At 40.3% G+C, this 18,159-nt stretch overlaps 1 protein-coding gene across 1 annotated transcript in view; it reads right to left on the bottom strand.

The window, feature by feature from the left end:
* The window catches only part of ctnnbl1 (catenin, beta like 1), an 89,132-nt gene that overhangs the window by 47,346 nt on the left and 23,627 nt on the right, over positions 1 to 18,159 (bottom strand). Inside the window, exons 7-11 of the mRNA XM_059333269.1 lie at positions 17,469 to 17,560; positions 16,180 to 16,252; positions 13,554 to 13,612; positions 9,765 to 9,913; positions 3,153 to 3,334 (exon numbers count right to left, since the gene is read on the bottom strand). Coding sequence (XP_059189252.1) covers positions 3,153 to 3,334; positions 9,765 to 9,913; positions 13,554 to 13,612; positions 16,180 to 16,252; positions 17,469 to 17,560 — 555 coding nt within the window. The remainder of the gene's footprint in view (positions 1 to 3,152; positions 3,335 to 9,764; positions 9,914 to 13,553; positions 13,613 to 16,179; positions 16,253 to 17,468; positions 17,561 to 18,159) is intronic.

The following is an 18,159-nucleotide window of genomic DNA, read 5'->3' as shown; positions in this document are numbered from 1 at the left end:
ACTCGACCATGACATTGTTATCCAAGTTGCTGCCGCCCCTGGTCAGAAACACTGGCAATATACACTGGTTTAGAAAATTACCTATGAATAGGTTGCCACTGGCAATTCTTGTCCTTAGACTTTTGAACATATAAAGGCCTTTGTACTTTTTCTATATTATCAAATACCACTTAAATATTTGAATATATTTATTCATTGATGTTCATACTACCACATGCAACAACCTATTTAACCTATTTAACATGCTAAAATATATTTTCTCCAATGTGCAATATCTGTACTTTCAGGAAAACAAACACAAAAATATATATATTAATAATAAATGCCAAATAGCATAAATGCATGTGCAGAATGTGTATAGAATGTATGTATATATCTTATTTTTTATATTCTTTATTCTGTCTTCTCTATCTATGTGTCTGTATCTTAAGCTGCTGTGACAACTACATTTCCCCACTGTGGGATAAATGAAAAAAGTCCACTTAACAGCATATACATTATGTTAAATCTTACTCTCAATCTCTGTTTATGTGTGTTTCCTATATTAACTTATTGCTGGCTAATTTAAAGCACTTTTGAGATTAATGTCTGTTTTTTCAGGATCACTATGATTCATGGTATGAGTGCCCAGTGGTCAACCGCTGCAAAATCATTGCCAACACTACTTCAGAACTCTGTAAAATGTCTTGACGCGACAAAACGCGACTCAACCACAGACTGTATAGGACTCTGTTCCCTCTCTCCACATTGAGGACGAACAGCTGGAGCCATGACGTCTATCACTCACAAAGTTGTGAAAACCAAACAACAACTATTTGTGTGAATCCTCATTAAACAATAGTATTGGAGCAATCCATTGGAAGAATGTCAAAATATTAAAATATCAGACATATAGCAGTTAAAACTGCATCACATATAACTTCACCAGCATGAAAAAACTAAAGGTTGGAATCCCCAGATGCCCCGCGATACGATTTTATCACAATACAATATTATTGCAATTTTAAGCATTTTACGATATGGTGAGTATTGTGGTACAATATATTGCTATTTAACTGTTTAAACGGCATTCTGTATCAACAAAATTAAATTCAATCAAGAATCGTTTTATTATATGAGAGAAAATTCTCAGTCTATTTATCTCACTTCGGTCTTTTTATTTCTCCAAAATGAGACTCAAACCCACAGACTGACCAATCTTTTTGAATGAAACATAAAAAAAACCTAACTTTGCAGCGTTATTTGACAACTTCCCCACACAATTTCCTGACACACCAATAGATGTCTATAGATTTCTTAGATCTTCTGGTTTCATATGACACCAGTATCTCGACTATATTAATAAAAGTGAACCCGCTAGGGAATCCAAAAAAACCCCCAAAAAATGTGAAAATACTGACAGTAAATATCAGTACTTGGCAGCAAAGAATCAATATAATATTGACACGCAAAATATCGGTATGTCAGCATAGCATATCGATACTATGCTGTACTGATTTTTCCCCCCACCTCTTACAGAAACTCTGGCTCTCTCTCTCTCTCTCTCTCTCTCTCAGGAAAGTTAATGAGCCCGGCCAACTTCTGTACTTCCTGTTCTGATGTGCTGGTGGATTGAGATAAGATGGTGACTGATTAAGAAGTTCCCAATACACCAGATTGGGATAAACACAAAATCATGAGTCAGTCCTCACATAAGTGAAGTACGCACAAACCTAAGGTATAAAGAACCGAGAATAGAAATGAACTCACTCGCTGTTTGGACCAAGTACCTGTTTTGTATCTCCACTATTGTATCTGAATTTTGATACCTTTTCAATAAATCCGCACGAGGCTGTTTTTCTAAGAACTCTTGTCGTCCAGTATTTGTCAAAGATTTTCCTCAACAGTAGGTGAGGTTACGAGCCCAGTCCACTGGCTTTGCAGTAGAATTAACAGACAAAGAGAGCATGCCACACAGTTCAGCTGCTAAGGAAAAAGTATGAGCAGGTTTTGGCATCTACTTGCTTCTGTACTTCTTAGTTACTTTCTTTTAATTTTGGGTGAACTGTATTTTTATCCTCAGTTTTATTATTGCGGTCATCACAACCTGCCCAGCATTAAAAACATTTGTTTTTCATGTGCTGAGAGCTACAACTTGGTCACTAACAGAACATTCAGGTGAAACTCGCAAATCGAGAAGAATACCTTCTTGAAAGCGATACAGAACACCATCGGGATGCCTAGCAAGAGTCTGCAGAGGCTTCAATACATCCAAAACTCTGCACTCCACTTGCTTCATTGGCTCCCTGTTTCCACCAGGATTGAACATAAGGTTTCCCTACTAACTCATCAATGCATCTACGGAAATGCCCCCTCACATCTCAAAGAACTACTCACCCCACAAAACACAACATGCTCCTTCCGCTCCACCCACTTAAACCGCCTCCACACACCCAGAACCAGACTCAGCACCATGGGAGACTTTCTGTGCTGCTGCACCACGGCTGTAGAACGCCCTTCCTGACACCCTGAGGGCACCACAGTCCATAGACACTTTTAAAGGACTAAAAACTTTCCTTTTTAGCAAAACTTTTGGTTCCCCCCATCCAGATGGTTTTTAGATTGTGTGTATATATGTATGGATATATATGTATACCTTTTCTTCTGTTTTTAGCTGTATTATCCTTTTTCCTTTATCCTTATCCTAAAGGATCCTTATTTAATCCTTTTTATAATTAGACTGTCATGCTTTTAACTTGTAGCACTTTAATATTTCCTTTAATGTAAAGTGCATTATAAATAAAATGTATTATTATCATTATTGTTATTATTGTTATTATTATTATTATGACTGCATTAGACTGCATTTCATTTCACTTTTATGCCGGTCAGCTGGTGCATTCACCGGAGCTTTCCTTTACTGAAGTCTGGACATTTACACTATAAACTGATGCAGATATCCTTTTACCCCAGTGTTTGTTTCCATCCGTTATGACATGCCATTTGCTGCTGATGACATTTCTTTGAAAAATAGTGCAATATTGACACTGGCCCTGTTTTCACTGCTTGGCCCAGTGTATCACAGGTCAAAGCAGAGTGACATATCTACAGCTGATGGCAGCCTTAATGAAGAAACTGTGTCTGCTGCTGCCTTGTACTAATTAGTGACTGACCTTCGTGCTCCTTCTCTGAAGCACCAGTTTTCTTCATCTTCTTTGGGGTTTTCATGAAAAGTGGAAAGATGGTCCGCAAGCCCAAGATGTCCACAAACTTATGACAGTTATCTCCTCCCTCTGGTCCAATCATGCCATGGTCCAGGACCTTCAGAGCACTGGTCCGAGACATTTTCTTTTCTCTGCAGCAAAGAGAGAAAGAGAGCAATGCTAGAGTGAGAGATGCTTCAATAGATGCAGGGTTTGCAAGAATACAATTCAAGCACTTTTCAAGGTACCTGAAACCCAAAATGTCCAGACTCTCAAAGCCTTTATCATAACATCTAATCTTGTTAAGTTGTTACTGTAACTGTTACAGCGATGTTTGGTTTCAGATCATGTTAAAGATCAAGCATTTTTTTTCAAGAAGTACATTCAAATTCAAACATATTCTTAACTTTAAAAACATAACAGTTGCATACATTGTATGAGCCCTGCAGAAATAAAGACCTTTCACTATGAAGTGCCCTGCCAAAGGTACGCCAGTTAAGATAGCAATACAACATTATTGTTGTGCATTAATTCAGTCTTGAATTATACTCTCTTATGACAGAAATAACATCGATTTTTGTTCACTGGAATGACTGAAGCAGCTAAAGCATGAATAAAAATGGACCCCAGACTTATACATTTAACTCTAGTATTTACAATAGAGACAGTATACTACAGCAATGCTGCTACAAAATCAAAATTTTTGATTTCTTTCTCTGGTATGCCCGTTGCCTCAGGGGGAAAAATACAGTATACGTTGGACTTTAAATATAAAAAAATCAAGAACTCCAACAGCAGCCTCAGGGTCGTTACGCAGGTTGTGGTTAGGAAAAAAAAGGTCCTAAGTCATGTTGGCAACATCGCTGCAAAAAGAAATCAAATATCACAAGCATGCACCTCCTCATGAACAGGTTTACAACAGATTTTGTGAAGCTAAGAGAGTTTGGTGAATCTAATATGGACCACACGTACCAACAAACCTCACAGGAGAACGTCAGAGAAGTTTAGGATAAGAACGTGAATTTTGTTTTATGGAGATTTGATACCCACCTCACGGAAAATTTAATGAAACTATGATGGCTACATACATCTCCACTCACAACACAGAATTGTCACAATACTGTTTGCAAACACAACAACCAAACTTGGCCCCTTCTCCCCGCCTCAGATTCACTTTCGTTTTTAATCAAGCTTTGGTACCGGTTGGTCTTTCACTATATGTGAGGTTTTTTCTGCAATGTGTCGGCTATATACGTAGCTCTGTGCCCAAAGGGTGACATCTAAAAACACAGCAAAATGGGTCACCACACACTTATAGTGGGTCACAAGTAATTATTCAAAGGAACTATTTTTATAACATTTAGGTTTTTTTGTCTAAACATTTTTTTAGGAAATCCTGCATACCTTTAAAAGTGGAATGTGTAAGATATGGCCAGATTTTTAGTTTAAAACGTTCTAGTAATGTTCTATTATCAACAGTAAAGAAGAAGTTTCAGTGTTGAGGTTATGTCAAAGACCATATTGCCGGTTGACAAATGACAAAAATTAGAGTGTTCCTTCAACTAAACTACTTATTATTAATTATTAGATGTGGGAGGGATCAATAGAGCATAGTATCGCGATATTTAGCGTGGCAATATTATATTGAGTCATGGCCGCCAAGTATCGATATTAAGCATTCCCGGCAGCTGGCGGGATGCAAAATATCAGAGGCTGTAGCGATTCCCTCTTAGGAATATACTAAAAGCTCTAAGGAATCTATCGGCACCATGTGTGTCAGGAAATCGTGTCAGGAAGTTGTTGGAGTAATGCTGCAAAGTTGGCTTTTTTTATGTTTCACTTAAAAAAAATTCAGAGCAGTGAAGCTTAAAGTTTGAGAAAATGCTGCAGTTGTTGTCGTCCATACATGTTTGATATCAGTTCAGTTCAGTTTGACTGAATACTTTGTTGGTCAGTCTGTGGGTTTGACTCTCATTGTGGAGAAATAAAAAGACTGAAGTGAGATGAACAGACTGAGAATTTTCTCTTATTTGACAAAACAATTCTTGATTGTATTTAATTTTGTGGACACAAAATGCAGTTAAATCGCAATATATTGTATCGCAATACTCACCATATCGCAAAATTCTTAAAATCGCAATATCGTATCGTGACTCAAGTATTGGGATAAAATTGTATCTTGGGGCCTCTGCTGATTCAAGACTAATAATTATTCTCATCATGTGCCACATATTTTAAACAAAATCATGGAAACCTCATGAAAAAAAGAAGCTATTTAAATCAGATAAAAAAGCAATTGTTTCCATGTTAATTCTAAAAACTTGTTTCAAGGTAGCAGACAAATTGGTAAAACAATAAACTGCCACAACAGAAGATGGAAAATGTCAAACAAATAAATTATAGTTACATTCATCTGTTTTTCCATCATCAAAGCAGTGACACGATAAGAGGGGCCGACTGTTTCATGCTCCGTCTACACCCCCCCTCTCCTCCACCTCGCCTCCTCTCGGGAAATGTAGCTGTCTGTCACGGTGTCACTTCCTCCATTCCCACCAATGACAGATGACAGTGTTTATCTCAGAGGAGGGACACATATTTCAGGCAGTTGAGTCTGGTTCTCCAGACAGACACATTATATATGACGGACGGCTGGAGAGGCCGGGGGGAGCGATACACAGTGTACTTTCCGAAGGGAAACTAGGCAATTCAGTTGGGAGACAGGTGACTTAACTCAACACCCTGGAGTCGTGATCTATGCCATCGTCGATGTGTAGCGGGCACTGGTACGACAGCAGCAGTCGGTTTGTGATTAGACTCGAATTCTACATGAAGCTGAATCACTCAAAGATGTTTATTAACCTGTGCTGACTGGCGTGATCGAGCCATATATATACCAAAGTCTGACCAAAACATTCTCAGACGAGATCAGAAAAGAGAAAAGTAAAAAGATAGTGCAGCAGTACATAAGAGAAATATGAAATTATGGAACACTGGAGCTATACTCACCATAAACTGAATATATATATATATGGTGCTGAGACATGTCTGAAAAAATGGCTGTGGTACATCACAGTTTGAGGAGGAGGTGTCTAGTCTGACAAACATTTAGCTGTGCTGGGAATTCATCAAGACACCAGGTGTGAAATCTGGATGTAGCACAAGACTGAAGAGGCCTGGTCAGAATTGAAATGGAGTTTTTGATGGAAAGCCAATAAATGTGTCTCAGTGAGTGGAGATGATTTTTTGTTGTTGTCTGGTTTATTTGTCTTCTCTTGCTCTCCCATTTTTACTGTTTTTTTTTTTTTATTTTGCATCTGCATTGTTTCTTGGTTAGAAAACAAGAGCAGAACTTTTGAAAACCACAATGAAACTAAACTGGTAAAACTCTGAAAAAATAAAAGGATATGATAAAAAAAACTTTGGTGAGTTGAAGGGGCATTCCAAAGACTTGGTGTTCCATAAAGTCCAGTTGTCTTAGGGACAATAAAAATACCACACGAGGGCCCTTTCATAGTGTGTTCCCGCAAATGTCCGTTATATTGTCGGAAAGATCTGTGCCGGGTTTTTCATCTTAGGGTGTTCATCATGATCCTTTAAAGGCGTGATTTTTGTGCCCTTTCATAGTGCAGTCCGGCGTCACGTTACGAGGTGGGAGGGGACGATAGTGACGCGAAACAGAGCAGCAGCAGTGCTGCCCAGTAGCAAAGTGCTAATAGGCTTCACAGTTAGCTCTATAGCAGTACAGTATGTACAGTTATTGAAAAAAATTATTAGACCATTGTTTTTTTTTCAATTTCTTCTTCATTTTAATGCCTGGTACCTTTAGTTGTACCAGAAATTAAAATGAACAAATGTAATGAAGAAAACAAGGGTGGTCTAATATTTTTTTCCATGACTGTATGTGCTGCAGCAGTATGTGTTCAGTTCAGCAGTTCTGCAGCAGTATGTGTTCAGACCTCCATTTGTTTACAACAAGCACTGGACACTCACAGTTAGCGATGCCAGTTTGTTTACAATAAGCGGCGGACACTGTGCACAGTTAGTGACGGTGGCCGCAGCTGTTATGCAGCTGCTGAACAGTGATTCGATGACTGTCGGACCAAGTGGGAGGTGTGTGTTAGACTTCACACGCAATGTCAAATATTCCGCCTTGCCCGTTCATAGTGGTCCCGCTTCCAAAAGTCCCAGCAATTTCCGCCTCTGTGACTACCTCTGGATGCGGAAAATTGGTGGGATCATTTGATCCCTGCATCCCGCTTCTGCTGCTTTCATTGTGCAGACGAGATGTTACAGAGCCGTAAATGTGATTCATGAGCATGAAACAGCACTATCCAAGGGCCTAAAGATGCAGTTTCTGGGACTATTTTGGGATAAGACTAAACTTATCTTTACAGAGAAAATGATTACGTTTATTATGCGTCGTGGTTGTAACCCACAGTCAGTCAGAGTAAAAGCTGATTATGTCCATTACCCTATTGAATGCAAAGTTTCACCAATGGGTAACAGACAAATTGCAACCCAAGTGTGGGGCAATACAGCAGTAACAACACGTAATAATTCAAAATCACTCTTTAGATTGTCTTTCTCTGACTGGTAAATGTTTACATCCGTCTGAAGCCCAATCTGCGCATACAAAACATTATGTTCTCAGACATCACAAAGCTCAATTTGCATTTCTGGAGGATAACTGTTTAACATGAAGCATAAACCCGTCTGTGTTTACCAATGTTCATCTTGTTCAAACTAAGCTCATGTTCTGTACTCCGCACTGTGAGTATTAAACAGAATGAAACGATTTTACGTTCTTTCAAATCCACAATTAGTTTCTAAAAAGTCACGTTGCGTCTTGCTCTTTCTCCTCCTCCTCCCCTGTCTGTCTTCCTCTGTCTCCCCGCTGGATGATTTAACAGAAAAGGGTTTTTGCATCCAATAATGAGATATTGATCTGAGCCTTAAATCTACGTGTCCAATGATGTGATGATCAGGGCCGGGGTGCAGAGGCTGTGAAGGTTTCATAAATACGTGTAATGCGTCTTTATGACTCTTTAAGGTCACATCTCTGCCTTGCTGCGCTCCACCAGCTGTTGATTGATTGGACTGGCAGTCTCGACGTGCCGTTCTGTGCAGCGCTGCAAACTGTTATGCTATGAGTGTTCAAACTTTTATAGTACAGAAAACACTTGGGGGGTAAATGGCTCAAACTGAAGCCAGACTGTATATAAAGAGATGTTCTGTGCTGGGCTCGACTCACTTTATTTTCCTATTACAGGTTTTTTTATAGCACTGAAGCACCTATTGCCCTTTTATTTATAGTTATTTTACATTACTGTAGCACTACAGTATATAAAAGGAGGTTAATATTAAAGCGGGAACATACTTTATACATAATGCACTTGCGTTTCTATTCAGGGACACTGATTATATCTAGTTATTAAGTGCAGTGGGGCAACCAATAATCTCTTGCATCTCGACTAAACTTTGTCAAAGCGATGGCTTTTTAAACATTACCAGTTTGCAATTCTCTGTACATTTGTTTTCACCTAGGCATTGTTGGTAGTGTTTACAAAGTAGCCCATTTTTGCATTAATATTTGCTGAGCAGTGATTCATTAACTGTAACAATAGCCTGCAATAATTTGTCCACAAAGGGTAGTGGTAAAGCAAAAACTGTTCTGAACAAAGAATCAAGACATAATGAGTGATTTTCAACATCATGCACTTAGCTGTGCATCAAACATATTCCCCCTACATATTTAAAACAATGCAAACAAGTTCTGACATGTTTTGAATGAGTGGATGCCAGTTATTTTAGTGAATTAACTGCAAGTTTGTTTAATCATGAGCTGCATAAACTGATGTGTTGTTGATGGTGTGTAGAACAAAACAGCCCCACCTTTACATAGGCAACCTTAAAGATACCATCACTTATTGTAAGTCGCTTTGGACAAAAGCGTCATGACATGACGCATGACATGAAAAAAAAAAAAAAAATACCATGTGTAGTTTTTGATCACTATTTGTGCTATGGAGCAACGTTCTTACAAGTTTTCCTGTACGGTTTGTATCATGCTTGGTGATACTAATGAGTAGAACTTGATCCTATTGGTTTACTGATATTATCAGCCAATATGGGCTATCCAGGGTCGCTGCAGGTTTCAACAAGTCAAATGGATTGGGATTTCGTTAAGTTTTCTCCGCTGCTATGCTAGCCCGTAACACACCAGCTGGTTGTGCTCGATAAACTCTGACCGGGTTGCACAGGTACTTTGTCTCGTTTTGTAGATCGTTCAGTTCTGCGACCGTACATCAATAAGCCAATGAGCTGAGAATTAAGTTTGATAAATCTGCAGTTTGCAAATTGAAAGTTGACATAACAATTACAAAACACACAGAAATTAATTTGAGCAAAACTAGCTAACTGTATCAAACCTTGCTAGCATAAATTACAAGGTTTACGACGTTCTGTTAATGTATAAAAACATAGCCATTAATCAATTAATTGATCGTTAACGTTATAGATGCTCGAGTTTCAGGTTTCTTCCAAATGCCCATCCCTACTCCATATAGTGCCCTGCAGCCTCACCTCAGCATGAGATTCATCAGCTGAAGGCCTTCCCCTCTGAGAAAGCGGTCCCGATTGGCTGGAAGCATGAGGCAGGAACACAGAGCGTCGAAGAGGTTCTCCATCATCTCCTGCTCCTCGGCTGTGGCCGGGTTGTGACGTTTGAACACCTGAGAGGGAAGGAAGGAGGGACGAGAGCATTAGAATTTAGAGAAAAAACATTTACATTTACATTTAGTCATTTAGCAGATGCTTTTATCCAAAGCGACTTACAGGAAGAGTAAAAAGCAAACAATCAAGGTATAGTGCAATAAGAGCTATTAGTGCTAGTGACAATTCTTTGAGGAGTAGACTTATCATGTGGTCTAGGAGAGAAGATGCTCTCTGAAGAGCTGGGTCTTCAGGACTTTTTTTTAAAGGTAGAGAGGGACACCCCTGCTCTGGTAGGAACTGGTAGTGTGTTCCACCAGCGGGGAACAAGAAGTGCAAAGAGTCTGGATTGCCTTGGAGCCAGGTGCCGTTCATTGGAAGAGCGCAACGGTCATGAGGTAGCATATGTCTGAATCAGGGCGTTCAGGTAGGTAGGAGCGGTACCGGAGACAACTTTGTAGGCCAGCATTAGAGATTTGAATTTGATGCGGGCTGCAACAGGTAGCCAGTGGAACTCAATGAGCAGCGGAGTGACATGTGACCTTTTTGGCTGGTTGTAGACCAGGCACGCCGCCGCGTTCTGGATCATCTGAAGCGGTTTTACTGAGCAGGCTGGCAGGCCTGTCAGGAGGGCATTACAGTAGTCAAGTTTAGAGATGACAACAGCCTGTGTCAGGAGTTGAGTGGCATGTTGAGTTAGGTAAGGTCTGATTTTTCTGATGTTATAAAGTGCAAAGCGGCATGACCGGGTAACTGAGGCGACATGACTGGAAAAGGTGAGTTGGTCATCAATCATCACCCCTAAGTTTCGCACCACCTTGGTGGGTGAAAGACGCAGGGAGTCAATCTTGATGTTGTTGTTGTGGTGTATTGTGGGTTTAGCAGGGAGGACCAGCAGTTCAGTTTTCGAGAGGTTCAGCTGGAGGTGATGTGCCTTCATCCAAGTGGCTATGTCAGAGAGGCAGTCAGAGACCCGTGCAGAGACCGATGGGTCATCAGGAGGAAATGACAGATAGAGCTGAGTGTCATCTGCATAGCTGTGATAGGAAAAGCCATGTGAGCGGATAACCTCACCCAGAGAGGTGGTGTAGATAGCGAATAGCAGGGGTCCCAGCACTGAGCCCTGGGGAACCCCTGTGGTGAGGCAAGACAAAGTAGACAACTGTCCCTGCCAGGATACACTGAATGAGCGTCCTTTGAGGTAGGAATCAAACCAGGACAGAGCCAAGCCAGAGATGCCCATTTTAGAGAGAGTAGAGAGGAGGATGCGATGGTTAACTGTGTCAAATGCAGCTGACAAGTCAAGCAGAATGAGAACTGAGGACTTTGCTGCTGTTCTTGCTTCTTTTAAGGCTTCTGTCACAGACAACAGAGCAGTTTCAGTTGAGTGACCACTTTTGAAACCAGATTGATTTGCATCAAGAAGATTGTTCTGTAGGAGGAATTCTGAAAGAAGTGAAGAAGTGAAAATGGAAGAAGTGAGACAGGACGATAGTTCTCGACTTCAGCAGGGTTGAGAGAGGGTTTCTTGAGAAGATGTGTTACCCGAGCTGCTTTGAATGCGGTGGGAAAAGTGCCGGAGGACAGTGAGGCGTTAATCACATGTGTGACAGCTGGCGTGATGGTTGGGCTAATGGACTGAAGAAGGTTTGTTGGTATAGGGTCCAACGAGCATGTAGTAGGACGGCTACATGTCAACAGTTTGGATACCTCACTCTCAGAGAGGGGTGTAAAGCCAGAAAATGAGGTGCTAGCAACTGATTCAGTGCCGCCCAGCTGAGATACAGAAAGACAAGTAGTAGGACTTCTACATGTCACAGTATTAGGAGTCGGGTGGGGGTCAGAGAATTGGCTGCTAATTGCTGCAACTTTGCTTGTAAAGAAGGATGCAAATGTGTCTGCGGTGAGGCAGGTAGGAGGAGGAGGAGGCGGAGGGTTGAGTAGTGATTTGAGGGTGGAAAAGAGTTTCCGGGTGTCAGTGACACTGTTGACTTTGTCGTTGTAAAAAGCAGTCTTTGCATCGGTGATGCTGCCTGAGAATGAGGACAATAGTGTCTGATAGTTTATGAGATCGTCGGGAAGTTTGGATTTGAGCCATTTTCTTTCAGCAGCTCTGAGCTTGGTACGCTGTGATCGAAGGGTATCAGTCAACCATGGGTGGGATTGGTTGGGTCGAGCAGGCCTTGTAGATAAAGGACATAGCCTGTTCAGACATGAGTTCAGAGTAGAGCAGAGTGAGTCAGTGGCATCATTAGCCTTCAGAGAGGAGAATGTGCTGAGTGGAGGTAGGGCAGAGGCAACAATAGAGGAGAAATGGGCTGGGGATAAGTTCCGGAGGTTACGGCGGAACGTAACCATTGGTGCAGGAGCAGAGGGTTGCTCTGGTAGAGTGACATTAAACTGGATAAAAAAGTGATCTGACAGGTGGAGAGGCGTTACCACCAGTGCATCTGTGGCACAGTTACGGATGAGAATTAACCAGAGGAAGTTGATTAACGCAACCAGAGGACTTTCGTCCGAATTGGATGGAGAAAACTCTGATATTTAAAGGGAGCAGCCCTGTCTTTGGATCCCGCCCTCTGCCAGAGCTGTGAATGGTTGGAATTTCCAATTGAAGTGCAAAATTGCTCACACCTGGGGGTTGTTACTAACCCTAGATGGCCACTTAATTGCTCACCTGCCCTCACAGAGATGAATTCTCAGAATTCAGAAAGGAATGCAGATTTTAGGCTGATCACAGCAAATATTCAGAGATTCAGACCGCCCCAGCTGAAAAACTCTTACTGCCCCAGTCAGTATAGGTTTTTTAGTGAATTTCTGTATGTTTTGCCAGGATATACTTTCACTTCTCTCAGTGCAACGCAACCAGAGGACTTTCGTCCGAATTGGATGGAGAAAACTCTGATATTTAAAGGGAGCAGCCCTGTCTTTGGATCCCGCCCTCTGCCAGAGCTGTGAATGGTTGGAATTTCCAATTGAAGTGCAAAATTGCTCACACCTGGGAGTTGTTACCAACCTTAGATGGCCACTTAATTGCTCACTTGCCCTCACAGAGATGAATTCTCAGAATTCAGAAAGGAATGCAGATTTTAGGCTGATCACAGCAAATATTCAGAGAGATTCAGACCGCCCCAGCTGAAAAACTCTTACTGCCCCAGTCAGTATAGGTTTTTTAGTGAATTTCTGTATATTTTGCCAGGATATACTTTCACTTCTCTCAGTGCAACGCAACCAGAGGACTTTCGTCCCAAACACAGGCAGGCATGCTGCTTTAAGCATAAAAAGGAAATTCTTTGAAACATAGCTGCAGTTTATTAAAAATGGTTTATTAGAGTAGTTTGAGAATGTGGGCGAAATGAGCTCCTTTAATGATGAGATGGAATACGCTAAGAGCCAGGGACAAAGTAAAACTTTAATAGCTAATATGGTGGGTAACAGTAATTTGTATTTCTGCTTAGAGTACATATGAGTGGAGTTAAAAATTGTCTCGGGGTTTAGAGCATTGAAAGTAGTTTACTGCTGATGTTAAATCTTGGGTTTGCAGATGCTTATGTTTGGGAAATGACTGAGCTTTAGCCCTGGCAGGCTCAAATACATGACAGGTAAATAAGAGTAGTGGTAAAGCAAACTAAAAATAGAGAGTATATAGAGGAATCTTACAGATAGTTGCTGCAGTAACACATCAATGCCATCCATCTCTCCCAATAGCTCTCTGGTATCTGCGGAGAAGAGAAAAGTACAGAGTGAGAAAGACTAAGAGATAAACACAGAGTAACAGGACAACGGGGAGATTAAATTGAGATAGCTGCAAAAAACAGACATTTAGGAAGCCGAAGGAAGGAGAAAACAGTCTGAGTAAAAGAAGTTTAACTGGATAAATGAAGGAAAGCAAAAGAGAGAAGAAAGTGCCACTACAATGAGGATAAAAGCTGACTATCACATTTGTTACGAGAGAGTTCCTGAGAGGGAAAATAAGGGCACTGAAAAATATATATCCACACACAAGTTATTCCATCTAGGTCTGACTATTAAGATGTTTTTAACTCAGTTCAATTTAACTTTGTGGCCCAAAGTGGCAGGGAGGCCCAGATGTCTTCAATTTAAGGATTTCGCCAGAAAAGTCAAGAAGTGGCACCCAGAACAGCCATGTATATCGAGTCTAGGTCACCAAAGAGTCGAGTCATAAATAGTTGAGTCCGAGTCACTAAAGAAGAGCCAGAGTAAAGTCAGAGTTAAGAGATCAATAGCTGAGTCCCAGTCCCCATTGTTCAAGCCTGAGTCAAACTCCAAGTTGCCAAGAAGAGTCAGAGTAGAGTCATCTTTTCGAGTTTTGTGATGTGAGTTCGAGTCACAAAAGTCGGACCAGGATTCTAGTACTCCATCCCTGAAATATCGTACCAACAGCCAGCTTACTTAATATGCAGAAAGACTCCATTCTGCATATTAAGCCATGTACATCATGCAGGAGGAAATGCTGAGAACTGTAAGCTACTAATCATCCTCATCTCATCCGCACCATCAACAAGGACGTGTGTAGCATTCTAACAGTAGTTATTTATATTTAGCAGACACTTTTATCGAAAGTGACTTACGGAAAAAGGGACACAATCAAGGTATAGTGCAATAAGAGCCATTAGTGCAGCATAAGTGCTAGTGACATTTCTTTAAGGAGTAGAGTCGTCACGTGGTACTAGGAGAGAAGGTTCTCTCTGAAGAGCTGGGTCTTCAGGAGCTTTTTAAAGGTAGAGAGGAACGCCCCTGCTCTGGTAGGAACTGGTAGTCCGTTCTACCAACGGGGAACAACAAACGCTAAGAGTTTGGATTGCCTTGGACCAACGGGGGGCAGAGCCAGGCGCCGTTCATCAGAAGAGCGCAACGGTCGTGAGGTGGCATATGTCTGTATCAGGGCGTTCAGGTAGGTAGGAGCAGTACCGGAGACAACTTTGTAGGCCAGCATTAGAGAAGATTTTAATGCGGTCCGCAACAGGTAGTCAGTGGAGCTGGATGAGCAGCGGTGTGACATGTGACCTTTTTGGCTGGTTGTAGACCAGATGCGCCGCCGCGTTCTGGACCATCTGAAGCGATTTTACTGTGCAGTCTGGCAGGCCCGTCAGGAGGGCGTTACAGTGGTGAAGTTTTGAGGTGACGACAGCTTGTGTCAGGAATTGTGTAGCATCTTGAGTTAGGTAATTTTTCTGATGTTGTAAAGTGCAAAGCAGCATGACCGGGCAACAGAGGCGACATTACTAGAAAAGGTGAGTTGGTCATCAATCATCACCCCTAATTTTCTCACCAGCCTGGTCGGGGCAAGACACATCGAGTCAAGGATTTACCTTGTATCGCCTTTAAACCTGTACCTGGTCTCTAATGATATGATGTGATATCCTTCCTTACTACAGCCTAACACAACATCTTTGACCCGTAGTTGAGTCCCATTTGAGGCTAATGTCTTCGGTTAACTTACTTTTACGAGTGCAACTGTGACAGGTGTCGATTGAAATTCGACATTGACCAGTTTCCTTTATTGCCATTGTATCAAAAAATATAAAACGAAATGTACGTGTGCTTCTCATATACAGTCATGGAAAAAATGATTAGACCACCCTTTTTTTCCCTCAATTTCTTGTTAATTATAATGTCTGGTACAACTAAAGGTACATTTGTTATGAGAAATATAATGATAGCAACAAAAATAGCTCATAAGAGTTTAATTTAAGAGCTGATACCTAGACATTTTTCCATGTTTTTCTTGACAGTGATTTTGGTTATTATCAAGGAAACCATGGCTAGATATCAGCTCTTAAAGCCATTCATTGTCTAAAACTCTAAATAGGTAAAAGATAAAGTGGTGATGGATGCAAATTATATGTTAGTATAAATTTATGGTATGTGTTCCTGTGGAAAAGAAACTGTTCTTTAGTCTGTTTGTCTGTGATTTGTGTGACCATTAGCCTTTTCCTGAAGGCAGGAGGGCAAACAGGTGGTGGTGTTTTAAGCACCATATATATGAGAAGCAGACGTACATTTCGTTGCATATTTTTAATACAATGACAATAAAGGAAATCCTCAAATCTTGGAAGAAACTACGGCAGCGAAAGAATAAGAATATTCCAAGATGGGAAGGAAAAAGGAAAGAAGGAGTGAGATAAGATGAGCAGAATAGAGGAAATTAAGAAATTAAGAAAATGTAGAGAGGGAAAAGAACAAGCTGAGGGGGTGACAGAAGAGTGGAAAATAAACCTAACATCATTTGGAAGCCACAAAGCATTTAGTGCGACACACTTACTGTCGTTGTTCTGCAGTAAGATAGCCAGGATCTCACTGCAGTACAGCTTGTTAGCATCAAACGGCATCTTGGCCTGAGAGGGAAACACACCAAACTCCAATTACCACTCATCTTAAGAAACTCCACACAGACTGCAGTATTAGAAAATCACAGTAGATTCTAAAACTGAATATTTATGTCTTTTTTTATCATTATTGTAAATAGGATTTGGCCGTGGCATACAGCAGCTTTAAATCTAAATCTCTAAATCTGCTGGTTCAAATCGTTGACAAGAAAAGCCCATCATAGTGAAAATACTTAAGCACAAAAGTTTTAATTTACTTGTTTTATAAAAACCTGACTAATACTACAACCTCGATTCGAAAAAGTTATCTAAATGTTGAATAAAGCAGAATGTGATCATTCTTTCTGACATATTTTGATTTGAAAACTGCAAGTCAAAGGTTTGGACATACTTTCTCACTCAATGATTTTTATTTATTTTTTTATTATACCAAAATATTTTTTATATTTTAGATTCTCTTTACTAGGCGCATCTGTTAACTGAAAACCATCCAGATGATCAGCTCATAAATCTGACTGAGAGAATAACAGAAGTGTGCAAAGCTGGCATCAAAACAAAAGGTTAAAGGCTACTTTGAAGAATCGTAAATATAAAACATATCCTGGTTTGTTTAACACTTTGTTTGCTACATAATTCCGTATGTGTTCTTTCATAGTCTTCACTATTAATATACAATGTTGAAAATAATACAAAAATAACAAAAAACCATTGAATGAGAATGGTGTCCGAACTTTTCACTGGTACTGTATAAAAACATGTATTTACTGTTTAAACTGATAAACTTGTGTTTTTTGTAGTCCTGAACTTTGAATTTGATGCATTATGGTTTTATTTATGTGTCACACAGTGTCCCAACTTTTTTTTTTAGAATCAGGGTTGTGCATGCAATTAATATAATAGTGGAACAGGTGGCTTTGCAGTGAAGATGAAGAAAATAACCAGGAATGTAACTGGGGTTTATTTTCTCAATTGATTAATCTCTCAGAAATATTTCCACATCAGAAAACAGTTAAAAAGGCACAATTTCTTCCAGCCTGTGAAGTCTCATGTGGTCCAATCAATTAAAAATATTTAATTTAATACAATTTTAAGAAAATGAAAAGCAGCAAAATTTCACATTTGAATAACTGAACTGAAATAATGACTTAAAACAATTAAACGATTATAAATAGTAGCAGATTAATTGTATTCAACAGCTGTTAAAACAACTTTATCCGATCCTTACCTTGATCCTCTTGAGCAGCCACTGCATGAGTCCCTGCTGAGCTGCCTCGGTGCACAGGCCCGGTCTGAACTCGGCCATATTTTCTATGATAGCTGAGGAAGACACAATATCAAAAAATCTAAATTAAACCATCAAGTTTGGTGCCGGTCCTGCTCCAGTGTCCTCAAGCAAGTCCCTATAAAGTTAACAGCTCCAGGGCCAGCACTGCTGCTGACGCCTACAATTTCCTGAGGGAGATCAAATAAATTGGGATGCACCAATCTGAAACTGGGGATCGATATCTGTACCATTATGTAGACAGGCTATCAGCGAGACATGACTAATCCCAATTAAAGTTCCTTTCTCAGTGTCATTAGAGAATTCAGTGTTTCCACTATATGGGAAAAAGCAAGAAACATATTTGTGCATTTGTACAAAGTATCACCCACTACTGACTAGTCATAGAAGGACTGTACATTATGATTCATTTCCAATGCATGACACTCACTCTTGGTGCCATTAAATATCCTTTAGTTTGTTTTCCACTGCAGATACTATCCCTCAATGTAGGTGGGGTTCTTAGATGCAAGGCTCAAAATAAACTTTTTTTTCCCTAGTTTTCTCATAAACTACTCAAGTTAACCAACATCACTTTGACTCACTCTGGTCTGCCATGGAAGTTCTGCTAGTTGTCCCCTGCACTTGTATCTTA

This window comes from Centropristis striata, chromosome 5 (genome assembly GCF_030273125.1).
Source record: "Centropristis striata isolate RG_2023a ecotype Rhode Island chromosome 5, C.striata_1.0, whole genome shotgun sequence".
Classification (NCBI taxonomy): Eukaryota; Metazoa; Chordata; class Actinopteri; order Perciformes; family Serranidae; genus Centropristis; species Centropristis striata.
Note: the sequence above shows the minus strand (reverse complement) of the source record. Positions and strands in the feature narration are given on the sequence as shown.